The 19923-nt window shown below is 46.2% G+C and overlaps 1 protein-coding gene across 4 annotated transcripts in view; it reads right to left on the bottom strand.

Annotated features, from left to right (window-relative positions):
* ccdc18 (coiled-coil domain containing 18) overlaps positions 1 to 19923 on the bottom strand; it is a 182276-nt gene that overhangs the window by 37861 nt on the left and 124492 nt on the right. For all 4 annotated transcript variants that reach the window (XM_038793852.1, XM_038793853.1, XM_038793850.1 and 1 more), the window contains 2 exons: positions 7518 to 7617; positions 4663 to 4779 (listed from right to left, as the gene is read on the bottom strand). In XM_038793852.1, the coding sequence (XP_038649780.1) occupies positions 4663 to 4779; positions 7518 to 7617 (217 nt within the window). The remainder of the gene's footprint in view (positions 1 to 4662; positions 4780 to 7517; positions 7618 to 19923) is intronic.

The following is a 19923-nucleotide window of genomic DNA, read 5'->3' as shown; positions in this document are numbered from 1 at the left end:
CAGAAAAAAGCATTCAGACACAAAATTATTTCTTTGCCTACGAAAAAGTGACATGATAGCTCCAATTTTCTGGAAGGTTAATTTTAGCTGTTCTAGCATACAATATTGAATATTTAACTACATATTCTGCATGAATAAATTCCTAAAGTGAAGGTTGGAATTATAAACCGAATAAAGCTCTACGAAGGATCTCCTAGTATCTACAGTATCCATATAGAGACAGTTATAGTTCAATTGTGTCGCCACATTGCAATCTGGAAGACATTTATCTAACTTCCACTTTATCTAACTTTCACAGAGTACACTTCAGTGTGTGTAAATCAAGCCTTTTTTCTGTTAGCTTATGAACCTACATTAATCTGCCAGACCTTGTTGACCCCTTTGCTCAATTTCAAATAATCTCAGTGGCTGCCAATCAGAAGTGTGGAGTGAGAAATGGAAGGACTAGTTCTGGCCACAAATAATATTTATCTCAGTTAAATATCACTTGCCATATGATGGCCCCAACACACAAAGGCTGCTTACAGTTGCAAGGGTGCTTCCTGCTGATTCCCTTATTTCCCCTTTCTTTATTTTTGCTGTTATCATTTTTGATCCATGAATGCTTAATGACATGTATCTTTAAGTTAAGCAGCAGAGAAAATGGGGAAAGTTACAACAGAACAAAGAGAACAAAGAAAATTACAGCACAGGAACAGGCCCTTCGGCCCTCCCAGCCTGCGTCAATCCAGATCCTTTATTCAAACCTGTCCCCTATTTTCCAAGGTCTATTTTCCTCTGTTCCCCGCCCGTTCATATATCTGTCGAGATGCATCTTAAATTATGCTATCGTGCCCGCCTCTACCACCTCCTCTGGCAAAGCGTTCCAGGCACCCACCACCCTCTGCGTAAAAAACTTTCCACGCACATCTCCCTTAAACTTTCCCCCTCTCACCTTGAAATCGTGACCCCCTTGTAATTGACACCCCCAATCTTGGAAAAAGCTTGTTGCTATCCACCCTGTTCATACCTCTCATAATTTTGTAGACCTCAATCAGGTCCCCCCTCAACCTCAGTCTTTCCAACGAAAACAATCCTAATCTACTCAACCTTTCTTCATAGCTAGCACCCTCCATACCAGGCAACATCCTGGTGAACCTCCTCGGCACCCTCTCCAAAGCATCCACATCCTTCTGCTAATGTGGCGACCAGAACTGCACGCAGTATTCCAAATGTGGCCTAACGAAAGTCCTATACAACTGTAACATGACCTGCCGACTCTTGTACCCAATACCCCGTCCGATGAAGGCAAGCAGGCTGTATGCCTTCTTGACCACTCTATCAACCTGCGTTGCCACCTTCAGGGTACAATGGACCTGAACCCCCAGATCTCTCTGTACATCAATTTTCCCCAAGACTCTTCCATTGACCATATAGTCCGCTCTTGAATTAGGTCTTCCAAAGTGCATCACCTCGCAATTGCCTGGATTGAACTCCATCTGCCATTTCTCCGCCCAACTCTCCAATCTATCTATATTTTGCTGTATTCTCTGACAGTCCTCCTCGCTATCTGCAACTCCACCAATCTTAGTATCATCTGCAAACTTGCTAATCAGACCACCTATACCTTCCTCCAGATCATTTATGTATATCACAGACTTCCGGTGGAGGCGATATCCGAGTAAGCCGTACATTCGGCGGGCTCTCACTCCGGCGGGCGTTTAGGGGCTGATTCCCCGCGATAGCGGGACCGCGGAGCTGAAGGAAGGCAGCGGTGAAAGTGCTGAGGAGCGGGCTGGGGCACATGGAACAGCGGGAGTCCAGGAGGCAGAAGAAGAGAGAGAAAAAGGGACAGAGACAAGGAGCTGAAGAAACTTACCTGGAACCTAAGATGGCGGACACACGGACCCTGGACTCAGCAATCCAGCAGGCGCTGGATAACATGCTCCAGGTAATGAAATCCAGTTTTGAAGCGCTGAAGCGGGACAGCTTGGACCCAATCCAGAGAGCGGTGGATCAGCTGAACCAGAGGCTGGATGCGCAAGATGTTAAAGTTAAGGAGCTGGGAGAGGCGGTGGAGGAGCAGGCGGATGCGCAGCCGGTTGCGGCGCTAGAAGTTGACGGGCTGAAAGAGCGGCAGAGAAGACTGCTGGACAGAGTGGAGGAGCTGGAGAATAGAGCCCGCAGGAACAACCTGAGGATGGTCGGCCTCCCGGAGGGGGCTGAGGGAGCTGATGCCGCCGCGTTTGTAGCAGACCTATTGATGCAGCTGATGGGGGCCGAAGCCTTTCCGCGACCGCCGGAGCTGGAGGGGGCATACAGAGTGCAGGCGAGGCAGGGGCGGCCGGGCGGAGCCCCCTGCCGATGGTGATTAGGTTCCACAGGTTCGTGGACAAGGAGCGGGTGCTGCGGTGGGCAAAGAGCGCCAGGAGCAGCGCGTGGAACAACAGTGTCCTCCGCATTTACCAGGACCTAAGCCAGGAGGTGGCTCGGCGGCGAGCAGCCTTTAAGAATGTCAAGGAGGTGCTGTTCAAGAAGCACGTGAAGTTTGGTCTGCTGTTCCCGGCTCGCCTATGGGTCACGCACCAGGGTCAACACCACTACTTCTCCGAGCCTGAAGAAGCGATGGACTTTGCGAGGGATCAGGGGCTGGTCCCGAAAAGAGGCCCCACGGACGCGAATTAGGGCCCGAGGACTACCGTAGGAAGGTACGCCGAATGGGCCTGGACTGCTGTTCAACGATTTGCTGGGTCAAAGGTGCCAAGCGGAACATTTGGAACTCTTTCCTTTGTTCATGGACATTGGTTTGTGTTTTTTTTTTTGTTTTTTTTTCTCTTACGTTTTTGTTTTTTCCTCTTTTTTTCTGTTTTTGCCTTTTTGGTCGGATTTTTACTTTTTGTGCACCTCGCGGAGGACACTGGAGCCGGCACGGTAACGAAGGGGGGCCGGTCAGCAAGGGGGGCCAAGGACGTGGGTTGGGGGGGTTTTTTGTTTTGTTGATGTCCATGCCTTCCTGTGCCAGTGAGTTTGCTCCAGTGGGTTGGAGAGGGGGATGGGGTCCAAAAGTGCCAGAGAACCGGGCCACGCAGGACGGGGGAGCTGGAGCTCACAGGGCAGAGCGTAGAGCGTAGAGGCCCGCGGGACAGAGGGAGTGGAGGTCCACGGGACCGAGAGAGCGGAGGCCCGCGGGACAGAGAGCGGAGGCCCTCGGGACAGAGAGAGCGTAGGCCTGCGGGACAGAGAGAGCGGAGGCCCGCGGGACAGAGAGAGCGGAGGCCCGCGGGACAGAGAGAGCGGAGGCCCGCGGGACAGAGAGAGCGGAGGCCCGCGGGACAGAGAGAGCGGAGGCCCGCGGGACAGAGAGCGCGGAGGGCCGCGGGACAGAGTGAGCGGAGGCCCGCGGGACAGAGAGAGCGGAGGCCCGCGGGACAGAGAGAGCGGAGGCCCGCGGGACAGAGAGAGCGGAGGCCCGCGGGACAGAGAGAGCGGAGGCCCGCGGGACAGAGAGAGCGGAGGCCCGCGGGACAGAGAGAGTGGAGGCCTGTGGGACAGAGAGAGCGGAGGCCCGCGGGACAGAGAGAGTGGAGGCCTGTGGGACAGAGAGAGCGGAGGCCTGTGGGACAGAGAGAGCGGAGGCCCACGAGACAGAGAGAGCGGAGGCCCACGGGACAGAGAGCGCGGAGGGCCGCGGGACAGAGGGAGTGGAGGGCCGCGGGACAGAGAGAGCGGAGGCCCGCGGGACAGAGAGGCCGTGAAAGTGAGGCGAGAGTTAGTAGCCTGCATTTTTCAGATGGCAAATCATCAACCTGCCTCTCAAGTGAATGCTCCAAATGCCTTTACAACTGCAGTTATCAAACCCCTCAAAAAGAAATCCAAGCAAACATCTCCAGTCTTCTCCCAGCCACCTCTCCTACTCTCCAAAGTAGAACATTGTTCTGCGCCACATTCATCAATGAATTAACACAATCTTGAGTCAAACAGGTATCTGATCCAACAATTAGCAGTCTATCATACATCTAAAACAATTTTATTTAGCTTTGAGGTGGCTCATTCAATGAATAGCAACATTTAAATCACAGATCAAGATTACAGCTTCCTTCTGTTCATCCTTTAAGATTGTTTTAAAAATTCCTTCAAAAAATGTAGGTTTTGATGGCTAGGCTAGCATTTGTTGCCAATCCTGATTGCCCTTGAGAATGTTTTAGTGAGCCATCTTGACAGGAAATGTGATTTCTTAAGATAATAAAATCCTATGGAATTCAATGAAAAACCAGACAAATCTGACCTATTGACAAACCCCAAACTCCAGTCCTGGTGAATTTTGCACAGTAACCAAAATAGATACACTGTTTACTAGGCTGTCACTTAGAAACATTATTTACATTTCAGAAAATTGTTAAAGCATGATAGTCACCATGGAATTAGTTGCAAAATAGTAACGGAAAGAGAATGGGAAAAAAGATCACACAAATGGCACTTCTTAAAAGAAAATTGCTGGCAATGGAGTAATCCCCCTTTCACTGCTTAGAGATGCCTCCCTTTATGGAAAGTCTTGGCTTCTTGTTTTGCCAGTGACATAGCTGAGGCAGAGGATCTAATGTTCTCCTGTGCCACAATTAAAATTCACGATCAACTAAGTTAAAGGCAAAGTTACATTTCTGTTTGAAAAGAGGGATATCAAACCTGTTTAGTGCGCTCCTTAATGTTCAACTCAGACTTCTCCAAAGAACTTTGTAAACAAATAATTTTCTGCTCCATCTCAGTTTTGTGTTCATGTACATTCATATCCAATTGTGTAAGCTGTGGAATAAAATATATTTGTAAGCAACTAATCTGGTATGAAACTTCATAATTTTAGATTCTATTTCAACTTGAAAGTCTTATAAAGCAAAAAGCAATCTACAACTAGAACTTTAATCCTGATAAAATTAATGTTGGTGTTTTAATAATGGCAGCATTCTTCTTAAGAGAATACAGATTTAAAAAAATAATAATTTACAGAATGTGGGGGTCGCTGGTGAGGCCAGCATTTATTGTCCATCCTGAGTTGCCTTCAGAGGTTTGTGGTGAATTGCCTTCTGAATTGCTGCAGTCCCCGAGGTGTAGGTACACCCACAGTGCTGTTACGGAGGGAATTCCAGGAATTTGCCCCAGTGACAGTGAAGGAATGATGATATATTTCCAAGTCAGGATGGTGAGTGACTTGGAAGGAAACCTCCAGGTGGTATAGTTCCCAAGTATCTGCTGCTCTTATCCTTCTACATGATAGTAGTTGTGGGTTTGGAAGGAATCTTTAAGAGTTACTGCAGTGTAGTGTATCTTGTAGATGCTACACACGGTGTAGCCACCTGGGGTGGCCACGACCCAATTACAAAATGGACACTTTGCAAAGAATGCAGGGAAAATGGACAATGCTGAGAAAGGAAGCAGGTGCAAGGTTTGTCTGTTGTTTGGAGCTGTAGCTCCCAGACAAGACCAATACTGTAAAGCCATTACCATACTAATGGGCCATCGCCGGGGACAAAAGAGTAACATTTAGGTAAACGATACTAACGCAGACACCCCGGCACCAGAGGAGACTAGAACAAAGCAGGCCAACGACCACCTAGGACCTGCCCAGCAATCAGGGAACCCACCCCTTTATTGGAGGAAATCGATACCGATGATCAAGGTACGGTCCAATTAATTGGGACCACGTTCAAGGCCCGCCCAAAAGCACGCAAAGCCCCTTTGGGTATAAGAAGAAGCCCCCAAGACAGAATCGCTCTCTTGGCCTTGGCTCTCAGCAAGGAGAGACCTGCCTAGCAGCTGCACCAGAACAAGTAAGTCCAAAGTCAACGTACGCTACAAGACAGACGCTCCTAGCTACTATTCCGTACCAGCTCAACCCCAGCAGCCTTAGAACCGGACAACGGCCATTGTTCCTCTGACTGAGTGGGCGCCCGAAGATAAGTATAGGCTTTAGTAGTAGTGATAGTTTAGTTGGTAGAGTTTTGTGCATGAGTATATTTGACTGTGTGTGTAAATAAATAAGCATTGATTTCGAACTTACTAACTGGTCTATCGAGTCTTTGATCAGTATTCGGTTTTGAAACTTGTGGCGGTATCGAAAGATACCTGGCGACTCTTGAGCAAACGTAATTAGAATTAAGGAAGGCGACCATATTAACCGCCATAAACAGAGCCAATTAAAGAGAGAACACAACGAGCAACAACGGCTGCCACTGTTCGTCAGTAGTGGAGGATTTCAATGTCTGTGGAAGGGGGAGCAATCAAGCGGGGCTGCTTTGTCCTGGATGGTGTTGAGCTTCTCGAGCGTTGTTGGAGCTGCACTCATCCAGGCAAGGGGAGAGAGAGTATTCCATCACACTCCTGGCCTGTGCCTTGTAGTGGTGGACAGGCTTTTGGGGGGGGGGGGGGGGGGGGGGGGGGAGATCAGGAAGTGAATTACTCGCTGTATGATTCCTAGCCTTTGACTTGCCCTGGTAGCCACAGTATTTATATGGCTAGTCCAGTTTAGTTTCTATCAATGGTAACCCCCAGGATGTTGATTGTGGGAAATTCAGCGATGGTAACTCCATTGAATGTCAAGGGGCGATGGTTAGATCCTCTCTTGTAGGCGATGGTCATTGCCTGGCACTTGTGTGGCGTGAATGTAACTCGCCACTTGCCAGCCCAAGCCTGGATATTGTCCAGGTCTTGCTGTATTTGGACATGGACTGCTTCATTATCTGAGGAGTCGTGAATGGTGCTGAACATTGTGCATCATCTGCTAACATCCCCACTTCTGATGTGATGATGGAAGGGAGGTCATTGATGAAGCAACTGAAGATGGTTGATTAATTACCAATGTAATCACAGAGATCTGTCAAATTAGGATAATTTAGTGGAGGGAGTTTCCCTGTATTGCTAAGTATCCCTATTAAGATGCTGTAGTTAGATTACTTAATTTTTCTTGAAGGTAAATTTGAAATTGTATCAGATTTTGTGTTTCCTAAAAATTTGAGACAATTAAAAGACCAGTAATCCAGTTGGATCATTAAAATCCACATTAATAAGAATCCTTCATTTAACGCTGACCCTCAATTCCTGCACTTCAGACATCACTCAATTTAGATGAACTATTCAGGAACGTATCAACTGATTTCAGATTTTCTCATTTTTAAGATACAAATTCAACATCCTCAATCTGCCTTTCATCTGGCAAAGTTTCCAAATCCTTCAAAACAGTCATACCAATCCCCTTAAGGAATCCACCTAGTCCCCAATTATTCCCAAATACTGTCCCTCAAAGTTTTCATTTGACACTGAAAATATTTTTCACATCTGGTTAAAATCATAAATAAAATGTAACAGAACAAATAGCTGAGTATTGGCATCAAATCAACCTAAACTTGGCTCCAAAAAGAAAACCAAGAAGAAAAAAAGAGAAATGAGTAGACATGGAAACTACCTATTAATATCAACTGAATAAATAAAACTCTGGGAAAGTACTGAATATCATACATTGATTTAAAGTCATCTGTTTCACAAGATACCTGAGCTGCTCTCTGTTGGAGCTCCCACTGCCTATCTTTGAGTGCTTGGTCCATGTCAATGATTTTCACATTTCGCTCTTGTAATTCACTTTTGTACTGCCTATTGAAGAAAACAAATTCAGTACAAGTGCAAAATTGCTGTGCTTTTGTAAAATAATCGTAAAAGGATCATGAAGAACTCATTGCAAGAAAGTCCATCATGACTGCCTTAGCTCTATGGTGAAACCGGTCAATTTTCAAGAGTCACAAACACCAAATCAGACTCATTATTGCTTGCTCTATCCAAAATATTACAATGCTGCTATTTATCAAGGATTTTGATCACTCACAGGGTTTACCTGACAACGGAAGATACTTAAATTGTGCTCAATTGCTGAGATCATACCATTATTAGGGCAACTTGAATTGGTGCAGCATAACACATCCCAAGTTTCTACACCAAACAAATGTGGTATGATTAATTGCTCAAGAATTGTAAATTTGCAATAAAAGGGCTAAATGCAGTGAAAGTGCAGCTTTCACTGGATCAAACTGATTACAAAACCACATGCCTGCTCCTCATCATAACCTGTCATCCATTAGAGTTAAGCATCCTAAAATTCTAACTTCAAGGCTAAAATGTAACACCTCAAATGTTCTGGGTTCATTCAGGATATTTTCCAATGAAAGAACTAGGTCAGTAAGGAAGATCAATTTGGCAGCAAGCTAAAAAATGTCTTACATCTTTAGTCCCAAAAACTCTAGAAAGATCTGTAACCGTTTCCAACTGCTCTGAACTAAAGTATCCAACAAAAATGGTTCAGAATAATTGCCAGATGAACCACATCACCAGGTACCAGGAAAGTTGGAATAGTGACAGAGATTAGGAGTGGAAAGCACTTCACCTTTCCTCGTATAAGCATGAATGGTCAAGAAAATGACATCTACAATAAATATTTATGACTAGATAAAAAGGGTTCCATGATGTCTGAGTAGCATTCTTTCCTAGCTTGGTGAAAACAAACCGCTTTTTAAACATATTGACTTGTTTACCACTTCAGATAAAATTTCCAAATTAAGTTTCAAATCTTGCAGACATTTGGAAAAAATTAGCTGCCTAATATGCAATGCCAATTCCTGCAGGGTCTGCTGCCTTTTATATGGTTTTCAAATACAGTATAATTATTTTCAAGTCAGAGTTAAACTTAGAAACACATTAAATAGAATCCATATGGGCTACACAAAAAGTGATTTGTAATAGCTTGGATTTTTTTAAACCCTTGAACAACAGGATAAACATGAACACCCTGGTTTCAATAAATAACTGAAGAATTAGAGCATGTAGATGGATTTACGCAGACACCCAATCACTTCACCCACTATCTTCAGCATGCCTATCCTTTCAGTAATAGAATCTATGTGGTTACAGTCAGCTTTGAAACTTAAACTTCCATACGGTTCTGTACTTAGCTACAACCCATCATCGCCTCACCTAGAATCATACAGCACAGGAGGCCACCATTTGGGTTGTGCCAGTTCTCCGAAAGAGTTATCAACTAGTCCCACTCTTCTGTTCTTTCCCACTTGCCCTGCAGTTTGTTTCATTTGAAAGTATAAATTTGAAGTACTAGCATCTCTCGACTTTACAACATTCGGGTTACGATGAATGGCAGTTTACGTTTATAAATTAACACCCATTTCGACTTTATGGCACTTACAACGTTTATAAGTTAACACCCATTTTGACTTTACAAGACCACGGGCGCACTGACGTCCTGCGCGCCCATTTGTGTGACTGGACAGGTCGAACAGTCTTTATTAGGTTGGAAACAAGTTTTTTATTCTGTTAAATTCTTTTGGCACAACCTTCATGTTTTAAATGCATTTATTCACTTATGTTATATTTAATATGGGGGAGGCGGTGGCGTAATGGTATTGTCACTGGACTAGTAATCCAGCCACCTAGGATAATGCTCCGGGGGGCTGGGTTCAAATGTCACCATGGCAGATGGTGGAATGTGAATTGAACTAAAATCTGGATTTAAAAGTCTAATGATGACCATGAAACCATTGTCAATTAGTTCACTACTGTCCTTTAGGGAAGGAAATCTGCTCTCTTTACCTGGTCTGGCCTACATGTGACACCAGATCCACAGCAATGTGGTTGACTCTTAAAATGTCACTCAGTTCGAGGGCAATTTGGGATGGGCAACAAATACTGGCCTTGTCTGCAATAAATTTTTTAAAATATGCGCTCAAACTTGCAGACGTTCAAGATTAAACAGACAACTAACTGACAGTGGGCGATGGCCACTAACTGAGGAATTTGTGCTGTGGTGTGCAGGCATCAATAGTCCCATCATGGCAACATTTAAGAACATTTAACGCTGCTGGGCATGCAATGAGTGATTTCCAGACTTGGTTCAGGAACCAACCTCCCATTTATACCATTGCTCTTATGGGAAAATCGGTTCGGCCTTACGTCATTTAGACATAAACATGGTTTCCAGGATCAAATTGTGTCATTAGTGTGAGGGGTGCCTGCACACATTGACAGCCTATCGGTCACTTAAAATTGATCATAGCTACGGTACCTGCAGCTCAAAAACTTCCTACGAAAGGAGACAAGGACGTACCCACAACCGCCACGACAGACACTACTGGAAGACCTACTGGACGCAAGTATCCTAGAGAAAGGGAACTGTAGTGACATGTATGACCGACTGGTAGATAGGGACGACACCGTACTGGACGCAACAAGGAGGAAATGGGAGGACGACCTGGGGATGGAGATAGGGTGGGGACTCTGGAGCGAAGCACTGCATAGGGTCAACTCCACCTCCACGTGCGCAAGGCTCAGCCTGACGCAACTAAAAGTGGTACATAGAGCCCACTTAACAAGAACCCGTATGAGTAGGTTCTTCCCGGAGGTGGAAGACAGATGTGAACGGTGCCAAAGAGGCCCGGCCAACCACGCCCACATGTTCTGGTCTTGCCCCAGACTCGTGGAGTACTGGACAGCCTTCTTCGAGGTTATGTCCAAAGTGGTGGGAGTGAGGGTGGAGCCATGCCCGATAGTGGCGGTCTTCGGGGTTTCAGAACAGCCAGATCTATTCCTGGGGAGGAGGGCGGACGCCCTTGCCTTTGCCTCCCTGATCGCCCGCCGTAGAATCCTGTTTGGCTGGCGGTCAGCAGCACCGCTGCGGACTGGCTGTCCGACCTCTCGGAATCTCTCCAAATGGAGAAAATCAAATTTGCCATCCGAGGGTCGGACGACGGCTTCCACAGAATGTGGGAGCCATTCATGCAACTGTTCCGGGACCTATTTGTGGCCAATGTACAAGAGGAAGAATAGTCGGGGGAAGGTAGCGGGAGGGGGGGGGGGCTACAGGTTCGTTACGGGGGTTCGATGGCTAGCTAAGGCCCAAAACCAAACTAAATAAACATGTTGAGGGGGGTGGGGGGGGGGGGGGGGGGGGGGGGGCGCAGTTACTACTACGAAGATGCTTACCTGTAAATATGTATGTTAATTTTTGCGTGTTTGTTTTTTTTTTCTCTCCTAACAATTTGTAATTTGTTCAATATAAAATATGAAAACTGAATAAAAACATTTATAAAAAAAAAAAAATTGATCATTACTATGGGCAGCACGGTGGCTAGCACTGCTGCCTCATTGCGCCAAAGTCCCAAGTTCGATTCCGGCTCTGGGTCACTTTCCGTGTGGCGTTTGCACGTGTCTGCATGGGTCTCACCCCCACAACCCAAAAAGACGTGCAGGTTAGGTGGATTGGCCACGCTAAATTGCCTCTTAATTTGAAAAAAAAAATTGGTTACTCTAAATTTAAAAGAAAAATGATCATTACATTGCGCTGTAAGTGAGAGGCTGCCTCCAATTTTTTAAAACTAAAACACAGGGCTGCAACAATACTGCATTAACAAATGTTGGGGGGGGAAATTCCCATCAGTTGTTAATCACATAAAGTATAATACATGTTTCAATAAACACTTCCATCCATCCACTGAAAACAAAATTCCCTTGATGTGGAATTCAAATAGATTTCCCACATTAAGTTATTTAGGATTGATCAAATTTATTTAGTGTGAAGAAAATCATATGTTCTCTAATATAAAACGTGCTTTGTGAAGGTGATTGAACGAGCGCATTGGTCGTTGTTAGATTCATTTATAAATAGAAGGTCTGATGATAAAACAAGTTGGAACAATTTCAAAACAATTCCTCATGGATAGAGTTGATAAAGCAGGACTGGTCACCAATTAACACAAATTTTACTCAGAAACCTTGAGAATTAAGTGGCTAAAATGTAAAAAAAAAATCACAATTGTGTAATAAAGGGTTCTCCTCTGAGGCTGGGATTAAAATTAAGAAACTTTGCTACACGACACTTGGAGTTTTATATATGGACACAATATGACTGTAGTGGGGCGTACAGTGGTTTGCACTGCAACCTCACGGCGCCGAGGACCCGGATTAGATCCCGGCACTGGGTCACTGTCCATGAGGAGTTTGCACATTCTCACCGTATGTGCGTGGGTCTCACCCCCACAACCCAAAAGATGTGTCTGGTACGTGAATTAGCCACGCAAAACTCTTAAATTTATATGAAAAAAAATATGGCTGTTTGGGGGGCGGCGGCGGAAGACACGATGACAGGGTGGAGGGGAAGAAGGGTGTTGAAATTTTGATGGTAGCATCAGATCGGGACCTGATTTTACAGTACATCAGATTTTCAACAGAAAAGAAAGTAGAGTTGTGCGTAGGCAATCATTTACTATTGCCTATTTTCTGCTGCTGCTGAAAACAAATTTCTATGCACAGGTCTTCGGAGTGTAAACTATGCTCAACTTTGAAAATTATACCAATCTGAGAAGAATCATAAAACTAAATCCCACCGTTGGAGTGTAAATGTGTTTAACTAAATCAATTTTAAAATATACTCCCATTTGTGCAACCACTGTTTGCTCCTATTTGCCAAGTGCTGATTTCATTATTAAACTAAAATAGAACAACATAAAGAGAAACCAGCATCATTTATTTCCTCTGGTAGAAATATCCATTTGTAAATTTAAAATAATGATGTTCCAAAAACATCCAGATACTTGAATAGGATATGCAATCATGGATATTCCAACTTAGATCAAAAAGCTTTTGAACAGCACTAAAATAAGTTATCATATTATTTTCTTCTTTCCTTTGTCCCATGGGATTGAAACATTCATCCTCTAAGGAGAGTCTAAGTGACAAGGTAACTAATTCTCTTTCAAAACAAGGCTTGAAGAGCCTTACCATGTTTATTAAGCTGCATGTGATTTAAGCATTTACTAGAAAACAAACCAAGGTGTGACATTTATATGACTTGTGAAGAATCAAATTTGATTTCATGTAAAATAACACAACAGCAGTGGCGAAAGCAGCCGGTCTGAGGGTGGGTATACTGCAGCGAATAACTCACTTCCTGCCCCTCCAAAGCTTTCCCCATTCATAGGTCATGTGTCAGGAGTGGGGTGGAAGAATTCCCACTTGCCTGAATGAGTGCAGCTCCAAAACCATTCAAAAAGCTCAGCACCATCCAGTGCAAAGCAGCCTACATGATTGGCATCCCATTCATCACCTTAAAACATTTGCGGTCTCCACCGTAGGCCCACTCTTACTGAAGCTTCTTCCACAGCATCTTCCAAACCTGCGAGCTCTACCACTTAAAAGGACAAGGGAAACTGATGCACGAGAACACCACCACTAGCAAGTACCCCTCCAAGTACCATTCTGACTTTGAAATAGTCAGCAGTTCATTTTTGTTGCTGGGTCAAAATCCTGGTATTCCCTTCTTAACAGCACCTTGGGTGTACTAACGCTAGAAGAACTGCAGTGGTTCAAGAAGGTGACTCATCGGCATTTTCTCAAAGGAAATTAGACATGGCCATTTCAGACTGAGATGGAAAGAAATGTCTTCACTCAGTGTTCTGAATCTTGAATTCTCTACCGGAGAAGGTTTTGAATGATCAGTCAAGGGGGTTGGGGATCAGGAGGGAAAGTAGAAGGATAGTTATCATCATATGTCAGAACAGGCAGTACGACCTAGTCTTGCTATTGTTAGTTACTGTAAGCAGTTAAGCAATCGATTACTCACTGGATGGAAAAAAATCTGATACTAAAAACAATTGTGCAAGTTCTCGTGTTAGAGATTATAAACAGCATAAGTACTGAAATAACAAAATAGAGAAACTCTTAATAAATAGGCGAGTCTAATATTGAAAATCAAATAAAAAACACTCCTAAATAGATTGTGTTAATTTCAGTCAGCGCATTACTGCTGCCACCTTCACAGCAACACATTTGCCTCTTTAGATTTTTCCTAATTTGAACAGAGTTGCTCTGTTGATGTCAACATAGCAGCTCAGTGTAAAGAAGGAAAGGAGACCTGAAATAGTGAACCCCAAATGTACTAAAATTAGTTACATCATCAACCAGATAGTAATTTAAAAAATAATTTAGGTAGGGATAATACAATCCATTGAACACATGACAACTTTCTTAACTCTCACTTCTGTCTTAGATGTACAGAATATATGATGTACAGAATGTATGATGTACAGAATATATGGTGCATAGACATTGGATACTATAGTTTGGGACGAAGCCAACAGTCAGTCTTCGACAATGCAGGATTATTAAGGAAAACCAGCATGGATTCATTAAGGGAAAATCATGTTTAATTTGCTGGAGTTTTGAGGAGGTAACAAAGAAGGTTGATAATGCTGTTGATGGGGTGTAAATGTATTTTTAAAAGGCATCTGGTACACAACAGGCTGGTAAGCAAAATTCTAGCTCACGGAATAAAAAGGAAAGTAGATACTTGGATAAGAAATTGGCTGAGTGCCAGGAAACAGAGTAGTGATAAATAGTAATTTTCCAGCTTGAAGGAAGGTTTATGGGAGTTCCCCAGGGGTCAGTGTTAGGACCCTTCCTCTTCCTGATATAAATAACCTAGACTGTGGTGTGTTGGGCATGATTTCAAAATTTCTGGATGATAAGAAGGTTGAAAACATTGGCAAATGTGATGAGGATGGTCTTGAATTTCAAAAGGGCATTACTTTGAACTTCATCTGCCACTTGTCGGTCTAGTCCACCAATATGTCTTTGTCCTTTGTGAGGAGCATGAGGTGATTTATTTTGGCAGGAAGAATGTGGAGAAACAGTATAAAATTGTTATAACCTGCCTGCTTACCACTGGCTGGGGACTAATGACAATCCCACAATCCTATGGGAGTATGAGCTTCCCCAATGAGGGGGGTGGAGAAATCATTAGCAGACTCCCTGCATAAATAGAGCTGGCCAGTTTGGAACCAGCCAGACAGAGGAGGAGCAGCAAGGGAAATTGCTGCTGCTGTTGTATATATACGTTATTGTAAATAAACATTATTTCTTTGTCTCCTTAAACTCGTGCTGGATTCTTCGTGGCCCTCACAAAACTGGCGACGAGGGTTAAAGTGAATAGCTGTCTACACTGCTGAAGCCACCTCCCTAGATTTTTGTTGGGATACAGGTTGGAAGTTGTTTTCTATTACACCATGCCTCTGTATGGACGTTTGGATGTTTTTGATGCTGCGCTGAAAAGCTTGAACCAGTACGCACAACGGATGCGTTACTATTTCCGGATAAACAACATCACCGAAAACGAGCATCAGGTGGTCATATTGCTCACCGCCTGCGGCCCGCATATGTTTGGGGTGATTAGGAGCCTTACGTACCCAGCTGCGCCGGACACCAAAGCATTTGATGAACTTGTGAACTTAGTGGGGCAACATTTTAACCCAACCCCGTCCACGATGGTCCAACGTTACCAGTTTAATACTGCTGAGAGGACCCCCGGAGAATCCCTTGCCGACTTTCTATCCAGGCTACGCAGGATTGCGGAGTACTGTGACTATGGTGAGACCTTGTCAGAAATGTTACGCAACCATTTGGTTTGTGGTATTAACAATGCGGCCACCCAGAGAAAGTTGTTAGCTGAGCCAACATTGACTTTTCAACAGGCCATTCAAATAGTATTGTCCCGAGAGAGCGCAGAACGAGGAGTGCAGGAGCAACAGGGAATGGAGGTGCATGCCTTGGGGCGCAATCCCTTCCATCCGAAAGCGTCCCCCCTGCGGTACCTTGGGCGAGGTGACATCCAGATTGACGCCAGTGGCCGTCGGACATTCCTCCCCGAAGGGAGCCTTCTCCAGAACCAATGGATGAGGAGCCATGTCCGTGTCAGAATTGTAGGCGGCGACCTCGTCCCGGATGCCGGTCCTGGGGACGCCAGAGGCGCCGTTGTTCCGACCAAAACTGGGGCCAGCCCAGGGACCGTACCTTCCATTTGGATGAACCTGCGGCGACTACGCCCGAGGACGTGGAAACGGAGGACGACTGCCTGCAGCTGCATTGTGTGGCAGCTCCCCATGTGGCTCCCATTAAGGTGACAGTAAGGGTCAATGGTTACCCGCTTGAGTTGGACACTGGCACAGCGGTCTCAGTGATCGCCCAGAGGACATTCGGCCGCATCAAGCAGGGTATACAGACGCTTACATTAACCGACACACAGGCCAGGTTGGCCACCTACACGGGGGAACCATTGGACATTGCAGGAACTACGATGACCCCTGTTGTTTAAGGATGCCAGGAGGTGCGTTTCCCACTTATAACGGTGCGCGGCCATGGGCCCAGCCTGTTGGGTCGGGACTGGTTGCGCCATTTGCAGTGGCAGCACATCCTCCAAACAGTTTCTGGAGGGTTGACTGAGGTGCTAGGACGATACCCAGATGTATTCCAGCCCGGTTTGGGGAAAATAAAAGGGGCTGTAGCCCGTATCCAAGTCGAACTAGGAGCCACGCTGCGCTATTTCCGGGCGCGCCCAGTCCTTACGCCTTGCTCGAGAAGGTAGAAGGGGAGCTCACCCGTTTGGACACTTTGGGTATCATCAGGCCCGTCCGTTTCGCTGACTGGGCAGCACCAATTGTACCTGTAATGAAGCCAGATGCTGCAGTTCGCTTGTGCAGCGACTATAAACTTAATGAATATGGCTTCCCGACTCGACCGATACCCAATGCCTCGCATAGAGGATCTCTACGCGAAGCTTGCAGGCGGATTCTCGTTCACAAAATTAGATATGAGTCACGCCTACCTACAGTTGGAGCTGGACCCTGCCTCCCGGCGATATGTAACGATTAATATACACCGGGGCCTGTATGAATATACACGTTTGCCCTTTGGAGTATCCTCTACCTGTGCTATTTTTCAACGCGTTATGGAGGGCATTTTGAGAGGTTTACTGTCGCTGTCTACTTAGATGGCGTTTTTATCACAGGAACGTCAGAGCAGGAACATTTGGAAAATTTGGAGGCTGTCTTTAGACGCTTTTCGGAGGCTTGAGTCGGTTTACGTCGCTAAAGTGCGTCTTTCAGGCGAAGGAAGTAATCTACCTGGGTGATCGGGTGGATCGCGAAGGTTTGCACCCCGTCGCAGAGAAGGTGCGCGCGATTCAACAGGCCCCCTTCGCATCTTCGTTTTTTTTTCTCGGCGTCCGTAAACTATTACGGGAAGTTCCTCCCCAATCCGACAACTATTCTGGCCCCGTTGTACCTTCTGCTAAAGAAGAATCACACCTGGGTTTGGGGTCAGCCGCAAGAAACCGCTTTCCGGCAGGTAAAACAACAATTGTCATCATCTGGGTTACTAACTGACTATGATCCTGGAAAGTCTTTGCTCGTCACATGTGAGGCAACCCCGTATGGTATTGGGGCCGTCTTGTCCCACAAGATGGAGAACGGGGCCGAGCGGCTGATAGCTTTCGCCTCCCGCACATTGACTGCAGCGGAAAAAAAGTACGCACAGATCGAGAAGGAGAGCCTGGCAGTGGTCTTTGCGGTGAAACGTTTCCACCAGTACGTGTATCGCCGCCACTTCACTATTGTGACTGATCATAAGCCTCTGCTGGGACTTTTCAGAGAGGATAATCCAATACTGCCCATTTGTTCTGCACGGATCCAGCTCTGGGCTTTGTTGCTCGCTGCAAACGAGTATTCTCTGGAGCACAAACCAGGAACCCAGATAGCGAATGCCGATGCACTGAGCCGATTGCCTTTATCGACCGGCCCCATGTCGACCCCCACGACCGGTGAGGTGGTTGCAACCCTAAATTTTATGGACACCTTGCTTGTCACGGCATCACAGATGCGTGAGTGGACCCAGATGGAGCCAGTCCTGTCAAAGGTTTGGCACATAGTCCTGTATGGTGGGCAGCATAGACAGCTCCCAGTGAGTTGCGGGCATTTTCCTCCAAGCTGTCAAAGACGGCATCCTCTTTTGGGGGATGCGTGTGATTGTCCCCGAAAAAGGGCAGGAGCTGATACTAAGGGACTTGCACAATGGGCAAGTCAACATGAAAATGTTGGCCCGGAGTTATGTCTGGTGGCCAGGCCTCGACACTGACATTGAGAAGGTGGCCCAAAACTGCTCCATTTGCCAGGAGCATCAGAAGCTTCCGCCGGCTGCGCCCCTACATCACTGGGAATGGCCAGGGTGGCATTGGGCGAGCTTGCATGCGGATTTCGCCGGCCCTTTTCAAGGATCCATGTTCCTTCTATTAATCGATGCCCAGTCTAAATGGCTAGAGGTGCATAAGATGGTCGGCACAACGTCCTGCGCAACAATCGAGAAGATGAGTTTGTCTTTCAGTACGCATGGCCTCCCCGAGGTGCTGGTCACGGACAACGGCACTCCATTCACAAGTGAGTTTGCGAGGTTCATGAAGATGAACGGCATACGCCATATCCGCACTGCCCCTTACCACCTGGCTTCAAATGGGTTGGCGGAGCGCGCAGTGCAGACATTCAAATGAGGCCTAAAGAAGCAGTCTTCCGGGTCAATGGACACGAGACTAGCTTATTTTTATTTTCACATAGGACCATCCCCCATGCGTTGACTGGGGTAGCTCCAGCAGAACTCCTAATGGGCCGGAGACTTCGCACCCGCCTTAGCATGGTTTTCCCGGACATTGGCGCAAAAATACATTGCACACAAGAACGGCAGGGTCATGGTTTTTCTCGGCATCAGCCGATTCAGCAGTTTGCGCCCGGTGATCAAGTGTTCGTTCGGAATTTTGCTGGTGGTGCCCAGTGGGTCCCTGGCGTAATCTTTCGTCAAATGGGCCCTATCTCTTACTAGGTGCAAGCCCAGGGTCGTCTCCAGCGCAAACATATAGACCACGTTCGGTCCAGAAGACTATCCCTTCCAAAGATTCCCTGCCCCCGGAGCTCATTTCTACAGCCACAGAGACCAGACACAATGGAAAGTATTCCTCACAATCTTCCTCTAGTGCCTCACTCAAAGCCTGCGCAGGTCGTGACAGAACCGTGTGGAGATAGAGACGCCGAGATGACGGAGGCTACAGACTCCAACTCCGAGATGGAGACACAGGACGTCTCAGAGGGGGAATCCTCGGGCCCAGGATGTACAACCGTTACGCCATTCATCAGGGAAGTGCTGGTCTCATAGAATCAGAATTTACAGTGCAGAAGGAGGCCGTTCGGCCCATTGAGTCTTCACCGGCTTTTGGAAAGAACACCCTAACCCCACCCCACATTAAGGGCAATTTTGGACACTAAGGGCAATTTAGCTTGGCCAATCCACCTAACCTGCACATCTTTGGACTATGGGAGGAAACCCACGCACACACGGAGGGAATGTGCAGACTCTGCACAGACAGTGACCCAAGCCGGGAATCGAACCTGGGACCCTGGAGTTATGAAGTAATTGTGCTAACCACTATGCTACCGTGCTGCCCACTGGAGAGGTTGGGTCTGTTTTTCTTGGAGAAACCAAAGCTGCGGACAGACTTGATGGACGTATTCAAGATCCTGAGGGGTATGGATAGTTTCGTGAGGGCCACGAAGAATCCAGCACGAGTCTTCAGGATACAAAGAAATAACATTTATTTACAATAACATATATATACAGCAGCAGCAACTTCCCTTGCAGCTCACTCCTCTCTCTCTGCTGGTTCCAAACTGGCCAGCTCTATTTATGCAGGGAGTCTGCTAATGATTTCTCCGCCCCCCTCATTGGGGAAGCTCATACTCGCATAGGATTGTGGGATTGTCATTAGTCCCCAGCCAATGGTAAGCAGGCAGGTTATAACAGATAGAGTGATTAGAGTGAAACTAGTGAGGATTTATGTCCTCTGGAGAGTGTATCAAGAACTAGCGGGCACAGATTCAAAATAACGGGCAATAAAGTGATGTGAGGAAAAGCATATTTCACCCGAAGGTGGTTGGAGTCTGCAACTAACTTCGTCAGAGTGCGGTGAAGGTAGATTTGATCGAGGTATTCGAAAAGGAATTGGATTGCTATCTGAAAAGAGAGAATGTG

This window comes from Scyliorhinus canicula, chromosome 4 (assembly GCF_902713615.1).
Source record: "Scyliorhinus canicula chromosome 4, sScyCan1.1, whole genome shotgun sequence".
Taxonomy (NCBI): Eukaryota; Metazoa; Chordata; class Chondrichthyes; order Carcharhiniformes; family Scyliorhinidae; genus Scyliorhinus; species Scyliorhinus canicula.
This window is presented reverse-complemented; position numbering and strand designations above follow the sequence as displayed.